The sequence below is a fragment of the Papaver somniferum genome, chromosome 11 (genome assembly GCF_003573695.1).
Source record: "Papaver somniferum cultivar HN1 chromosome 11, ASM357369v1, whole genome shotgun sequence".
Taxonomy (NCBI): domain Eukaryota; kingdom Viridiplantae; phylum Streptophyta; class Magnoliopsida; order Ranunculales; family Papaveraceae; genus Papaver; species Papaver somniferum.
The window spans coordinates 127311465-127328289 of record NC_039368.1 but is presented as its reverse complement, the minus strand read 5'-3'; the positions used below and the strand labels follow the sequence as shown (position 1 = coordinate 127328289).

Below are 16825 nucleotides of genomic sequence, written 5' to 3'. Positions count from 1 at the left end.
AATGATCACAAATGAGATATCTTTCAAGTTGGCTTACAGATATATACAAATAAGTGTTAACCTTTCGAGCCAATGAAACTTTTCTAAGAGCACAATATAGATTATAATCTTATGATCTTTTTTTAATGTATTTATTTCTTGTGAATTTATTAATTTGGTTACAAGAATTTTTCGTTTCATTTTATTTATTTTTCTTGTTTAATCATAATTTGTATTATTCATCAACACTGCGAAGTTACAAAATAACAAATAATTAGGCAACACGATTTTCAGATACAATTTTCTATGAGTTTTTGTTTCCAATATAGGCACATCGAAACAGTGTCAAAATGCCTATGATTCTTTTTGTGCCAGAAATCAAATTTAATTGAACTAATTCGAATTTGTAAACATTCAAATATCCAATACAACTACCGAGAAGCAATCAAACGACAGATGGATTGGCCAATCACGAGCAAATGGAAAAAATTGACCAAAATTTGGGACTAGGCAATCCCAATTTTTATTAATCAAATTGTTTTCCATGACTCCTTAGGTACCACATAACCACGTAGAATTGTAACCTAATCTTCTATTAATAAAATACATGCTTCAAAAATAAATAAATATGAGCCATTCAGTTTCTCTGACCTTGACTGATGGATATGTTACTTCATTAATAATCAACTGACTATGAAACCAATATTCTTTAAAAAGCTTCACAAATATAATTTCTTCCCCATATGCATAGGCTCATCATGCTCCATTATTTGTCCTGACAAATTAGAAGAACACCAGCAACTTAAGTTTAGTGAAAATGCATACTTATTTTTGGTGAAGCAATTTTTTTGCTTCTGATTTCTATTAGGTTGCCTGGATGCGAGAAGTATAAGTTATCCGGATCTCCAAAAATAGAAGCCAATATTAGAAGCTAGAAACAAAAACAATTTGCTTCATAAAATGAACTTTTTTGATTTTTTTAAATAAATTATTTTTATATTGTGTTCCCTAACTAATTTCTAACTTATTTATTTCTAGAAGCCGTAAAATAACTTTTTTTAATAGGAAAACAAAATTTATTAAATCAAGCTGAACCAAAATAGAATTTCTCTCTGCAAAGAGTTTTCAACCATTCAGGGGATCAACCCTTTAAAGAATAGAATTAATACTAAGTCAGCTTCTTTAGCTAAGTATTGAGCAACTTCATTCGTATCTCTCGGCACATAAACAAACATCCAAGTATAAAAACTACTTAATAGGTCCTTACAATCCATGATTATGGAATTACCTGTCCATCTAAGAGAGCCTATGCTACCATTTATAGCCAAGCCTACATTCAAACAATCTCCTTTTAGATGCAATTTCGGGATGCTTTTGTTTTTCGCCTACTTGATTGCGTCCAATGCTGCTATAGCCTCAGTTTGTTCCTCATCTTCCACTACTCCTGGAATACATCATGCTCCAAGGAAATTGCCTGCACCATCAATCTGAATTAGTTCAACACCCATGGTATTATCATCTTTAAAGAAACCAGCATCAAAATTTATTTATTTTTAAAATCCGAGCTAGGTTGAGTCCAATTGACTGCTTCTCTATTTACTGTGACATTCATGCTAATAGTTCTTTGTTTACTTATGTGTTCATTCCTATCCAAAATTTCTTTCCTCACAATTCGCGCAACACCATAAATCTGCACTTGCAAGTTATCAAATACCAGTGAACATCTGTCATTCCAGATATTCCTTAAAGGTATACCCTATGTAGTTGCAGGAAATCCTACAACACACCCCTTGTATTATCATGACTATGATTTCTAGATCTAAACTTATTTGATATGAAAATAAAGATAAAGATAATGAAAATAGAAAATAAGACACAAGATTTACGTGGTTCGATCAATGTGATCTACATCCACGGGATTAGGGATCTTCACTATGATTTTTTGTAATTACATATGGATTACAATTGAGAATCCATTAATGAGTATTTGGAGCTCTTGGTTGAAGAAGGAAGAAGAAGATAATAATACAAATTCTGCTCTCTCTCTCTCTCTCGCTCTCTACAAATGTGTCCTCCCTAAAGTGTCTCTCTCCTTTTTCTTTTTGATTATCCCCCTTTCTCTCTCTTGCCTTTCTCTTTATATAAGTATTTACATAATGGATGACAGCTCATATATGGTGGGCTACAACTAACATTTCCCCTAATTTCGGATCGGGCTTGCGGTATTTTCGCAAACTTACAAATGTTAACTTCGCAAACATCCTAAATTCCGCACGATCATCATACTTTTCTCACGTTTAAGCTGATGTCATCTGTTATGTCATTTATGAAATCATACTGCGATGTCTTCGTGATATATTGCTAGTAATTTCGCAAGCATGTCGTTGTTGCGAGATTCTGATCCTACATCTTGCCTCTTTTTTCTTGAATATTGCTTGAAGAGCGATGTTCAGGAAAAAAATCCGTTGTTGTAATTGTTGGAGCGAGATACGTGTTTTTGGATTAGTCTTTGATCTTTGTTGGTGAAGGAACGAGCGAAAGAATACTGGACTTGAAAAGTACGTACTTGCCTCTATTCTTTTGTGAAGTTCCGGAATGTTGCGAAGTAAATAAGAAGTATCATCTTTTGAAGTATGCGAAGTATGAAGTATGAAGTATCCTTTGAGAAGTATAAGAAGTACTTAATCCTCGAAATATATAAGAAGTATGAAGTATCCTTTGAGAAGTATGAGAAGCATGAAGTATTCTTGATGAAGTATAAGAAGTATGAAGTATCCTTGATGAAGTATAAGAAGTATCCGTCCTTGAATGAGAATAATAAGTATTGCCTCTATTCATGCGAAATTATTACTCCATTTTTGGTGATTCTTGCCGTGAAGATAAAGAACATAAAATGTTTTCTTGGTAATCCATAGTTTCCTATGTTCTTTATCTATGAGGGTAGAATCTTTGAGAAAATATTGAATGTGCGAATTGTTTCTTCATTCTTATCTTGCCTCTGTCTCATGTTTTGTGCTCATGCGATAGTATAATCTCTTCAAGTTTTTTATAATTGTGCGAAATAATTGAGCGAGATAATCACATCATTCGGAAGAATCACATTCTGCAAAATTTTGACACATTCTACGAAATTTTGAATCATTCTGCGAAATTCTAAATCATTATGTGAAGTTCTGAATAATCTTGCGAAATTCTTGAATAATCCTGTGAAATTCTGAATAATCCTGAATAATTCTGCTAAATTCTGCGATATTATTGCGAAATTCTGCAATATTATTCCGTAGAGTTTTGTAAAGTACTTATGCGAACATAATGCTTATGTGATGATTATGTTATGAAATGTGTATGCGATATTTATGCCATGAAATGATTTTATGATGCGAGTATGATGCTTGTATGATGAGAATGCTTATCTATTGCAATGTATAGTTAAGGTTTGTGTTACTTAGCTCATTTTGCCGTCTAAAATTGATGTAGCTTTAAATTGCTTCCATTCTCCATTTCTCTGGATTTTTCTTTAGTGTATGCATTCCTCTTCGTGTAGTTATTGTTCCTCACAAGTTCTTACTTGTTTTTCATCTTCCCTCTTTCCTACACTATTAGTATCTCATAAAAGTATGATCATAATATCAAGTTTGCGGCATTTTCACTGCCTCATTTTCATTTACATGTACATATTCACAAGATTGTTTGCTTACATATAATCACTCTCGCAAGCTTACTTACTTACTCATTTTCTTATGTGGTCTTATTTTGCCTTCCTAGTTAAAGGTCTTATTTTTCCACCTCTTGTCATTGCGACAAAATTGCAGGACGTCTTTGCACTTTCATGCAAAAACCCATTGATCTTGCCTTAACTTTTTCGTTTGTATTATTTCCTCTTCAGGATTGTTGCGACAATATGACAGGCCTAAATATTCTTGCGAAACCCCATGACATTGCCGTCTTGCGACGAAATCGCAGGACGTCTTCCCACTTTCATGTAATGACCCATTGATCTCGTCTTATCTTTTTCTCTAGTATTATTGCCTCTTCAGGATTGTCGCACAAATATGACAAGTCTTAATACCCTTGCGAGTAAAAATCCTCATGACATTTGCGTCTTAAGACACTTATCAGCTCCCTAATGGAGGGTGCCACCCTTATCTCCCCCCTGGTTGCCCCTCCAAGGAGGCGTACTTCTACCATACAAGGTTAGCTCCTCCCATCCGGTCTTAACAAAAACCAGTTGTTTTCGCATCCTCTTGTCCCTTTTACCTATAGGGCTTATGGTTATGAGACTGCACCCTAAGTGGGGTTTTCTTCGAGCCAAGTGCAATATAAGCCAAGACTTGTCAAGAATGGCAAGGTACGCTCCAGACGCCCCTGGCACTCTTGAATCAACCGTGTACCTCGGCGCCTTGATCAGATTCCGCACTCCTTGGGAGAGTCCTTATTACCTTAGTCGCCCAACCTAAGTCATATGCTTAAGCTGAGAATCTAAGGTGCCTCTCCCGGATGGGCTTTATTGACCCAAATCTCCATGACTCAGGTTCCAGGGACGGTGTAACCTTTTCCCTGAGTCATGCTACAGGTACCCCCTTCTATGACGTACTTTAGGTCTTACATTTTCCTCTTCCGAAATTTTATTCGCGAACTAGGGTGTACGCCATAAGGTTCGCCCCATTTTAATCTTAGATTTTTATGGATCTTAGATTGTCTCTTGTGAAATTTTCGCGTTTCTTTGTTCTTTTATTCTTTCATTCATTCTTTCATTTCTGTCATTTCTTTCATCCACTCTTTCATTCTCATAATATCATATCATTTGAAGAAAAGTAAATATTCAAGAGAAATTCTAATACATCATAATTCTGAAATCTTTGTAATTCTGCGATTGTTTCGCACTTTGTAAATCAAATCAAAAATCTTTTTATACTCTGCAAAAGAAATATTCTAGAGAAACATATAAATTGAATTTTCTCAGTTTTCTGTAATTTTGAAATCTCGGAATCTTTGTAATTTTGAAGTCTTTGTAATCTTGAAATCTTAGTAATCTTTATAATCTTTGAAATCTTGAAATCTTTGTAATCGTGTGATTGAATCGCTTTTTGTAAATAAAATCAAAAATATTTTTATTCGTTCTTAGTATAAAGTAAAATTTTCAAGGAAGTGGTACTTATCTTTCATGTGAGTCGCTGTTGTTGTCAAAGAAGTGAATAAATGCCTTGAAATGTATGAATTTCGTGCAGCAAAAAGAAGTGTGAGAAGTGAGACTTGAACCCTTGACCTGCTTCTTGGATTTTCTCGCACCATACCAACTGTGCTAAGCCTCTCTTGCGAAGTAATCAAATTCCAACTGTGTGAGAGGCACTTCTATATAAATTTCGCGTAGCAAAAATAAACATGCGAGAAGCAAGAATTGATCTCGCGACCTGCTGATCACATTGATCTTGTGTAGATCAATGTGATCTATACAAGATTTACGTTGTTGTAGGGGTGTGTTGTATGATTTGTAGAGAGAGAGAGATAGCAGAATTTGTATTATTATCTTCTTCTTCCTTCTTCAACCAAGAGCTCCAAATACTCATTAATGGAGTCTCAATTGTAATCCATATGTAATTACAAACAATCATAGTGAAGATCCCTAACCCCGTGGATGTAGATCACATTGATCGAAACACGTAAATCTTGTGTCTTATTTTCTATTTTCATTATCTTTATCTTTATTTTCATATCAAATAAGTTTAGATCGAGAAATCATAGTCATGATAATACAAGGGGTGTGTTGTAGGATTTTCTGCAACTACAAATCCTCTTCATAATGATAATGAGAATGACTCGTGGGTTTGGAAAGGGATGTATGCATGTTTAGGTATTATTAAGGGGCACTATTGCCGGGAGGTTGGAGATGGCAGGAGAATCTCCATCTGGGATGATAGGTGGATCCCAGGTACATCTAAGTTGGTCTCGTCTAGATTTAGGTCTATGGTTTTGCAAACTGTGGCTCGGTCAATTATTCATGAAACTTGTACTTGGAATGTGGATTTGTTGAATCTTTTGTTTGATGTTGAAACTGTTGAAGATATCTGCAAAATCAGCAGAATACCGATAAAGGGAGAAGATAGATTAAGATGGACCCCCCTCTCGTAATGGACTTTTTGTTTTCCTATAAAGACTGCTTATAGAGTCATCAATAAAGATGAACATAATCCAAATTATGTGGATGCACAGATGAAGTTCCCCATGGATCGTATTTTGGAAGGCTTCTTTTCCTTTAAAAATTTTATATTTCATGTGGAAATATGTCCATGATTGTCTTCCTATAAGGGAAAGACTTTCTACGCATGCAAACAATATTAACTTTGTTTGTCCTCTTTGTAATAATGATGTTGAATCTGTTGATCATTTGTTACTGAATTGTTAAATTAGTAAACAGATATGGAATGCAATTAATCCTAACCTTGCAGGAATTATTGGTAGGCAGACTCTTAAGAACTGGTTTTCAAGCTGGTTCACAAGTAATAATTTGCAGGATTGTATGGTAATTGTTGTAGGGTGTAGTTGCAGGAAATCCTACAACACACCCCTTGTATTATCATGACTATGATTTCTAGATCTAAACTTATTTGATATGAAAATAAAGATAAATATAATGAAAATAGAAAATAAAACACAAGATTTACGTGGTTCGATCAATGTGATCTACATCCACGGGGTTAGGGATCTTCACTATGATTGTTTGTAATTACATATGGATTATAATTGAGACTCCATTAATGAGTATTTGGAGCTCTTGGTTGAAGAAGGAAGAAGAAGATAATAATAAAAATTATATTTTCTCTCTCTCTAATTGTGGCTCCCTCTCTCATCCTAAAATGTGTATCCTTTTATGGTTATTATTCTTTCTCTCTCTTGCCTTTATCTTTATATAGGATATTACATAGTGGATGACAGCTCATATGTGGTGGGGTACAACTAACATTTCCCCTAATTTCGGATCTGGCTTGCGGTATTTTCGCAAGCTTATAAATGTTAATTTCGCAAACATCCTAAATTTCGCACGATCATCATAATTTTCTCATGTTTAAGCTGATGTCATCTGTTATGTCATTTCTGAAATCATTTTGCGATGTCTTTGTGATGTATTGCTAGTAATTTCGCAAACGTGTCGTTGTTGCGAGATTCTGATCCTACATCTTGCCTCTTTTTTCTTGAATATTGCTTGAAGAGCGATCTTCAGGAAAAAAATCCGTTGTTATAATTGTTGGAGCGAGATACGTGTTTGTTGGAGTAGTCTTTGATCTTTGTTGATGAAGGAACGAGCGAAAGAATAATGAACTTGAAAAGTACGTACTTGCCTCTATTCTTTTGTGAAGTTCCGGAATGTTGCGAAGTAAATAAGAAGTATCATCTCTTGAAGTATGCGAAGTATGAAGTATCCTTGAAGAAGTATAAGAAGTACTCAATCCTCGAAATATATAAGAAGTATGAAGTATCCTTTGAAGTATAAGAAGTACTTAATCCTCGAAATATATAAGAAGTATGAAGTATGAAGTATCCTTTGAGAAGTATAAGAAGTATCCGTCCTTGATTGCGAATAAGAAGTATTGCGAAATTATACTCCACGTTCTTTGCCTCATGCAACGCTGTAATGCAAATAAGAATTTAGATTAGTATTCAACATTTCTTTTATCAAAAATTTTCATTTAATTGCAAGTTCAAATCGTTTTTCTTTGTTTTGATTTCCTTTGTATAACTTGTTTCGTCTCATCCGATAAACATCTTTCATGGAAATGATCCTAATGAGGTCTTATGCAGCCTGTTGATGGAAGGTCTTACTAGCCTGTTGATGAAAGGTCTTATTTTGCCTCCTACTACTCTCCATGTTAGATATCATTCTCATTTGAAACAAAGCAAATTTTCAAGAGAAATATATAAATTGATCTGTGCGAGATTTTTCTCGGTTTCTTTTGTAATTGTGGAATCTTTGTAATTCTGAAATTTCTGTAATTCTGCGATTATATCACCTTTTGTAAATCAAATCAAAAATCTTTTATTTTTTGTAAAAGTAAAATGTTCAAGGAAAGTGGTACTTAGCTTTTATGTGATTCGCTGTTGTTATCAATCTCGCGCGAAAAATACGTTGCATGAAGTATAAATGTCGCTTAGCAAAAATAGATGCGAGAGGAAAGAATTGAACCCGCGACCTGCTGCTTGCATTCATGCCTCCTGACCAACTGTGCAAGCTTCTTCTTTGCAAAATATCTCTCCGAAATTATCATCAACTCTCTCTTGTGCGAAATAATCAAAGAAATATCTGTGCGAAAAAATACGCATGTGTTGGGACTTGATCACACGACCATGAACTCATTAACTTCGCAGATGACCAATTGTGCTACCTCTTATTTGCGAAATAATGAAACAATATTGCGAAATTATTCATTTTTTCGCTCTCTGTAAAAAAGAAGAAAACTATGTTCGCAGGCGAATTCGAACTTGCGACCACGAGCACACATACTGCTCTCTGGACTAATTGTGCAAGAACCTCTCCTCATAACTTTTTTCATTATTCTTTTATTCTCCCATGCAAATGAGAAGAAAATGAAAAATATGTGTCTCTGCGAATTCGAACCCGCGACCTATTTGTTGTTCGCTCAACCTTAAACCATCTGTGCGAATTTCTGTTTGTGACAGAATTTACAGCGCCTGCCTCTTATCTTATCTTCGTCTTTCCCTTGTTTCTTCTCCTGAATATGAAAATCTTCCACTGAAACTTCCATTTTTTCCTTAAATTTCACCATAATAACTAATTTTTCTCTCACTCTTTTCATGTCTTTGAATTGTTGATGATGTTTACTCCCTGAAAGTCTGATTTCTTCCATGAAATTTCCATTTTTGAACCTAAACTTTGTAAATCTAGAAAAATATGAACAATAGCTAATCTTCATGGAAACTTTTTGAACCAACAAGTTACAGGAAGGATAAATCCTTTACTCGCTCCCTGTTTCTAGCGCCAAAAATGTAGTTGCAGGAAATCCTACAACATACCCCTTGTATTATCATGACTATGATTTCTAGATCTAAACTTATTTGATATGAAAATAAAGATAAAGATAAAGATAATGAAAATAGAAAATAAGACACAAGATTTACGTGGTTCGACCAATGTGATCTACATCCACGGGGTTATGGATCTTCACTATGATTGTTTGTAATTACATATGAATTACAATTGAGACTCCATTAATGAGTATTTGGAGCTCTTGGTTAAAGAAGGAAGAAGAAGATAATAATACAAATTCTATTTTATCTCTCTCTAATTGTGTCTCCCTCTCTCATCCTAAAATTTGTATCCTTTTCTCATTATTATTCTTTCTCTCTCTTGCCTTTATCTTTATATAGGATATTACATAGTGGATGACAGCTCATATGTGGTGGGGTACAACTAACATTTCTCTTAATTTCGGATCTGGCTTGCGGTATTTTCGCAAGCTTACAAATGTTAATTTCGCAAACATCCTAAATTTCGCACGATCATCATACTTTTCTCATGTTTAAGCTGATGTCATATGTTATGTCATTTCTGAAATCATTCTGCGATGTCTTCGTGATGTATTGCTAGTAATTTCGCAAGGGTGTCGTTGTTGCGAGATTCTGATCCTACAGTATTACCATATGAATACCTATGCATCAAAATCCTAATACCTAAAACAGTCAGGTTCACCCAACATTCTCCATGCTAATTTTACAAGAAGAACGTTATTCACACCAGCAGTTTTCTTAATCTTTATGCCCACAATGACTTTAGGCATATGAATTGTATCCCAACCCAGTCATGATTAAAACCTTTATCAGTTTGTTTGTTATTCCAAAAAAATATCCACCCTATATTATCAAACCTATATCAAACCTATCCGTGAATTTTTCTGACATAATCCATAAAATAACTTCTTAGCTAGTACCCAAGTAGCTTAGAATTGTGAGGAATTCTGGCTTTTAAATTGAATGATTTTTTAGGGACCATGGTTTTTTTTGAGGGGACCATGGTTTTATTAGGCCACCTTCCCTATAGTGATAAGGGGTGTCCTAAAACGTTGAAATGACTAACCTACCCTTAACCTAATTTAATTTAAAATCAACCTAATAACCACACACATATATATATAACTATCACCTCCTCCCACCACCACCACCCACCATCACCGATTACCACCACCACCACCACCGCCGATTATCACCACCACCAACCACCGATTACCACCACCACCACCACCACCGCCCACCACCGCCCACCACCGCCGATTACCACCACCACCACCTCCGATTACCACCACCACCTCCTACCACCGCCACCACCACCGCCTATTTAAGAAATGTAACAACATCAATGCAATCACAATTAAGTTCGGTAACATGATAATTTTATCGAGTATAAAAGACGCCAGCCGCAGCCTGATTCTGCCATGGGTCCACTCCGGAGGTATTTTCCAACAAACCCTCCACTTTAATTTGATTTTGATTGCTTCAATCGAATAGAAATCATCAAAATAGGGTTTTAATAGGAGTTACAGAGCCATGTTTGGTTAGGCCGATTTTCCAAAAAACCCTAGTTTACTAACCGAACTTCTTGAAAATGAAGAACACGAAGAACAGTTCGGTTCTATTGGATTTAAAACTAAGTCACCGAACTCTCTGTTCGGTTGTTTCGCAAAAAAAATTTAAAACTACAAAGTAACCGAACTCCACCCTTAGTTACGCAAAAAAAAAAACAAATCCAGTCTAACCGAACTGTGTTGTTATGGCCACTATGTTGAGTTCCAAAATAACCGAACTTAGCCAATAGAGTTCGATTTTTTCGCAAAAAATTTTAAAACTACAAAGTAACCGAACTTAGCCAATAGACGCTGAAACTTCACATTTTTTTTGTTTGTTAAGTTCGGTAACTTCACAATTTTATCGCAGAAACCGAACTCAAAGTTCAGTTGGTTAGCTGTTAGGTTCAAGTTTGCGAAAGAACCGAACTTTGTAAACTTATATACTCTTATATTACGTAAAGTTCGGTTAGATCAAAGTGCAGGCAGTTTGCGAACCAACCGAACTTTGTACACCAAAGTTCGGTTAGTTGAGAACCAACCGAACATAACGTTGTAACTCCTAGAAATTCTATTATTAGAGAGTTCGGTAACCTGCGTGTTTGGAACAAGTAACCGAACTACACTTTCAGATGAGTTCGGTTACTTGTTCATCTCACGGGGCAACCGAATTACAACTTCAGATGAGTTCGGTTACTTGTTCTTCATATAAAGTAACCGAACTGTTCAAAATCCAGTTCAAATCCGGATCATTTTGAAGATTAACAAATATTCTAGGAGAGGATGGAGATGAAGAATCAGATGAGTTTTCATCATTTGAATACTCAAACTTAGTGAATTGGAGAAAAAAAATCTATTTTCCATGTTTTTCTCCTTCATCTTCTCTAACTCTACTCTCTCAATAATTCTACTCAACTAATAATAAACCCATCTTTTAATTTAATCTCACTAATTGTTTTTAAATAAATCATTCACTAATCATAACCTAAAATTAATTAAGAAGGTAGATTAGGTATTAAATAAATAACTAGATATGGGGTGACCTAAAATTACTTCTAATGTCTTTACCCAACATAAAACCATTGTCCCCCAAAAAAACCATGGTCCCCAAAAAATCGTTCTTTAAATTTTGCAAATCTTTGTTCATCACCCGGCCTTCAGTGCAAGTCCTATGCCAAACTCGGCTTAAATGGTCTGGGCCTTTAAGTGGAAAATGACTGGAATACCCTTATAAAAAGAGAATCAGAATTTTCAAAAGATGCGCTTAACCGCAACAAAAATTGATGTCAGCCTCACCATAATATGCGTAATGGTTAGTTAAAGTGAGGAGGAATCAGGAGCATATTCTAGTGGCATATTATGGGAGACCCTCCCTCCCTTTAATTTTCTACAAACAAATCCAAATCCAACAATTCTATTCTATCTCAAAATCACTCATAGCTAGCTTCTTTGGATGGATGAATCACTCATAGCTAGCTTCTCTATTCACTCCATCTTCTTCTTCTTCTCTGCAACTCCATTTCACAAAATTCTGAATCACTCAGGAACAAAGGACACATCCAAGGTACATCTCTTTCTCTTTTACTAGTGCTCGAATTATCTATGTGGAATCACTAGTACTAGATTTTTATCATTTGCTTTGAACTTTTTCGAAAACTTATATTAGAACATGAGGAATGAAATTCATAGCATGTTTTCTTTATTATTGTGCAAGCTGATAAGGAAATACATGGTGCTTGTTCTGCAACTGCTTTTGAGAATATGTCACTGGGTAGTGAATGAATCCATTCATCGCATGATTCCTAAATCAAGCAGTCCCTCTGGCTGCAGTTGCACATGCCAATATGTTATCCCATACTTCCTGTTTATTCCAAACAACCAAGAGAAGAGAATTTCTCTGAAAGGCCAACTAGACTTAGAACCATGACATTTTATATAACTTCACTGTTCCTTTAATGGTTGTTGTTCATTAAATCTGCATCACATAGATTGGACGGTGAGGTTATCCTTCACATTTTATATAACTTCACTGTTCCTTTAATGGTTGGGTTGTGTTTCATATAGTCCATATGAGTTCCAATTTTTCATGGTTTTGGGTTTCAAACTCACTTTCAGGACTCTATTGAGCTTTTGGTGTCTCTAGGTTACGAATATGATGCATAATTGCGTAGTTTTGTCTCTTGGTCTGGCGCACAACAAATTTCACAGAATAAATTTAGACCAAAAGAGAAGGTAAATTTGTGATGCTTCTTATTTCGAAGGCAGGGAGATGACAGTACAGACAGTTATACAACATATACAGAAGTTTATGAATGGGGTATACAAAAAAATTGCACCCCATTACAAGCAAAAAACAGACCGAAAAGCTAAATAAACTCCTGGCTGGCAGACCTTTCCCTCCTCGACTGTAGTTAGTAATGGATTAGGTTGCCGTCTTGAACCTCTGCTCGTCTTCTTTTGCTTGCCGCTGTTGTGTTTGAATATCTCTATATACGGGTCGATAACTGACTCCTTTGTGTATTGTTTTAGCCAAGTCTTTAGGGCTTCTCATGTGGTTACATTCGAATATGAAACATAATACATGAAGATAGCAAGTGCTACCCCTTTTGAGGCTGTAAGTTCAAATATAAGCCTGCATTACAAACAAAACGGAAAAATTCGGTCGAGATTTTTCGTTGCAAGTGATCCATGAGAAATGTTAGTGTAACTTCGTTTCTTCTTACCTTATGAAGTGATAGCTCCAACTCTGGCAGGTCTTAGATTTTTAAATATTCTTCGTCCTTGTTCAAACGCCATGATAAATAGACCTATTAAGTATAAAAAGATGAAATTTAGCTTTGCTAGCATTTCATACAAGAATGATATTAAGTTTCCACACTCGGCTCTTCTTCTGCTTAGCATAATCTTCATGCCCATCAATTCCGACCCTGAGAGATAATTGTGTGCATGTTAACACAGGTTTATCAACATCCATGCGCCACATATAGAAGGCGTGGAGATGCTGACACGGGGAAAGAGAGAAAGAGACGGATAAAAGGGAATTAGAGAGTTTACGTACCGCCTTTCTTTGGCAAATTTGACCAATCATGGGGACTCAGCTTCATATCTGACGCTTGTATCAATTCAGTGAGTGCTTGGTTGACCTGCAGTTTAACATGTACAATTTATATTAGTTAATCACGTTTTTCAATTCCCTGCAAGTTGTCATTGACAATGCCTCTAACAAACGCGTGAGGCAAAGTGAAAAGTCAAACAAAAATTCCAGACTGTTTTTCTAAATACGAACAATTCCTTTGTCACACTCTTAACCTCCTCAAAGTGGAATCTGTCAAAAAAAAAGAGAAGAAAACGAAGAGATCTTTTAAAAACAACATAATACCTCTTTAGGTCTTTCATGGCTCACTAGATGTCCTCCATGTAGATCAATCATTCGAGCATAAGGCTGCATTTTTTCTGCAAGTTTCCTTCCATGATAAATTTGAGCAATTATGTCATACCTGAAACATGGGGAAACCTACATTAAGTTGACGTTATCTCATAGTTGTCAGAATCGTTCGGGGAGGCCATTTTTTAGCACTAACCTGCCATGAATTACTGAAATAAGAAATCCAGCAGATTTTATTGCTTCAATATCTCTTGATGTCACTCGGTGTGTCCAACAGGCATTCAGTTGACCTTCAAAACCGTAGTTAGACTGCATCCCGGATGATGATATACCTTTCACATATTCCTGAAAAAGTCCTAAACTATTAATTTTATGCAGTTGAATTTTTATCCATTTTTCTAATAGAAGAATTCATCAATAACCTAACGATCCTTAAATGCAGTTTTCCTTACTTGATACAAAATTTCTCTTCTTGTTTTTAGTCCAACTAATTCCGCAAGGTATTCCTGCAAATCAAACTCAATGTCAGAACTTGTTTCGAAATTTTGCAACAAACTTACTGTCTTGTTAAAACTGTAAACCTAAAGAACCAGTTTTTGGACCTTTGTGTAGTGAGTGTCCAAGTCAACGGCTGCCCTTTGTTCAGGAGTCTTTGCTTTCAAAAAACGTAGTGCAATAGATAGCATTTGGCTGTCAATCTGCAGAAGCAAAATGAATTCAACATTCCTTTCTCATTTTGGAAAAATATCACAATACTCTGCCACGACAACATAGCTAATAATTCATTCAGGGTGATATTGCGGATTAACCGAACTAAACTAGATGGTTGTGCATCATATCAATTCTCCGCAGAGAAAAATTTGTTGAATTATCCCACGTATTAACGTGTAGCCTCTTTTGCGCAGAGTCGACTGACAAGTTAAAGGACCAGCAGCTTACAAGCTTATTCAGGTCAGGTACGCTAACCTAATCAAGACCACGGGTGAAGAAACTGCAGCAATACAACAACAACAACATCAACAACACTACGGGTTCCCATGGAACATCCTCAAGTTTTTCCTATTACATTCAGCTTAAGAAAGGTCACATTGGGGTAATTAGATATTAGTTCCGTAAATTTTGACAATGTTGGTTCACCAATGTAACAAACCGAGCATCACAATAAAATCTATAAAGGTGCAATGTTTCCATCTACATTGGCTCCATTACAATTCGATTGTAAGTACACATTACCTTTGGGAAACATTCGAAACCACCACCAGTCGCATTTAGCAATGCCAACGACAGAATCCGTTCAGGTACCATCGCAGCCAACTTGCACGCTATCATAGACCCTGATTACCACATACAAACACAAAACAAGCTTAACAAAGAAATCCCTAGCATCCGACCCCCAATCCAAGCTAGGGTTTGACAATTCGAGCTGGAATTGAATAAAAAAGACTTGAGTTAGTACTTACCCATGGAATGACCAAAAACATGAGCTTTCCGCCAACCCAAATGATCCATTAATGCCAATGCATCTTTCGCCATATTCGTTGTCCTGCACCAACAATCCCATTACAAAAAATTTCAACAAAATTGCACTTTTTTGTGTAAAAATCAAAACTTTTTTGGCAAAATCAAAATCAAATTGGGGAAAAGATTATAGAGACTACTAACGTGTATTCAGATTTCTTGGTAGGTATAGAACTCTGACCCATTCCTCGATTATCAAATGCACAAACCTCAATTCCATTCCCATGTTCTCCATTGAAATCATCGCCAGATTCTAAAACAAATGAATGGTTTCTGAAAATGTTCTTCTTCTCATCATTTGGTATATCCGTCCCTGTAAGACCTTTAATTTGAGGCCCCCATGAATCATGCGTTCCTGCTAATCCTGTTTAATCAATTAATCAAAACCCACCATTAAAAATCACAATTTGATAAAAAATAATCAACTTTTTTGTTTGGGGTTCAAGGGATTTTGTAATTACCAATGATGAGAAGGACTTTGTTAGGACCATGACCATAAGTTCTGTAAAAAATCTTAATCCCATTCTGGATTCCTCTACTAACATCGCACAGCGGCATCTTCTTCTTCTGAATCAAATCAAAATCAAATGAATGATTGATTGATTTGGGGGTTTCTAGAAAGAAGAAACAGAGTAGATTTTTAGTTTTTTGGTTGAAGGAAAAAACAGAGTAGAATTGAATTGTTGTTGTCTGAATTGGAAAAATGAAAAAAGGGAGAAAAATAAATAGTGCGAAGAAGAAGATGAAGAGAGGTTGACTGAGGACACGTGGAGGATAAAGAATGGAGTGATGCCAGATCAGGACGACGATGGTCGGCTAAGAAAAGGAAGGTGTGATGATGATGCCATTAGTGACCATCCGATCATACCTTCTTCGCAAGTACTTTTCACTTTTAATTTTGATCAAAAAGTGCTTAATTTTTAATCGGAGTTACACGTGGAAAACTTGTTTTGGCCGAACTCATAATCACAATTGATCTCGCTCATAAATGCGCGTTTAGAATCTTATCTTTTGTTTTTGTTGTGATTCTTCAAAAAAAAAAAAAATCAGATCAATGTTTAGTAATTGAGTTATTTAAATGTGTATGTTAAGAATCTTATCTCTTGTTCTTGATGATCAGATCCGTGCCTAATAGTTGAGCTGGTTGGGCATTTATATATAGGTGCACGGCAGAAGTTCCAATTCTGCTTGGATTCGGATTTTCTTTTTTGTTTCCTATTATCCAAAGAATTCTAAACCGAAAATGATAAGGATACTTGTGTTTTTATGGATTAATCATCAGCATGGAATAATGACCTATGTGTTAATACAATCTTGACACTGATTCTTGGAAGATTATGGTGGTACCGTCCTTTGTTTTTAAGTGTGTGGG

General features: G+C 35.6%; 1 protein-coding gene and 1 long non-coding RNA gene across 3 annotated transcripts; one reads left to right on the top strand and one right to left on the bottom strand.

Moving 5' to 3' along the window:
* The first annotated feature begins 11955 nt into the window (after nt 1-11955).
* Nucleotides 11956-15162, top strand: LOC113322853. The gene is made up of 3 exons (XR_003347310.1): nt 11956-12114; nt 13509-13676; nt 14841-15162. It is a non-coding gene; the product is annotated as an uncharacterized LOC113322853 (long non-coding RNA).
* Nucleotides 12765-16158, bottom strand: LOC113322852 (putative aminoacrylate hydrolase RutD). Of its 2 annotated transcripts, none has more exons than XM_026571020.1 (11): nt 15915-16158; nt 15598-15817; nt 15396-15478; nt 15169-15269; nt 14538-14633; nt 14388-14441; nt 14132-14280; nt 13930-14047; nt 13609-13693; nt 13274-13477; nt 12765-13182 (listed from the first exon to the last, which is right to left on the bottom strand). In XM_026571020.1, exons 1-10 carry the CDS (start codon nt 16009-16011, stop codon nt 13275-13277), a joined length of 1206 nt encoding a protein of 401 aa, XP_026426805.1. In that variant the 5' UTR covers nt 16012-16158; the 3' UTR covers nt 12765-13182; nt 13274. The 2 variants fall into 2 exon arrangements, with proteins under 2 accessions (XP_026426805.1, XP_026426806.1); XM_026571021.1 differs by having other exon boundaries at nt 13274-13357.
* Between the last annotated feature and the right edge of the window lie 667 nt (nt 16159-16825).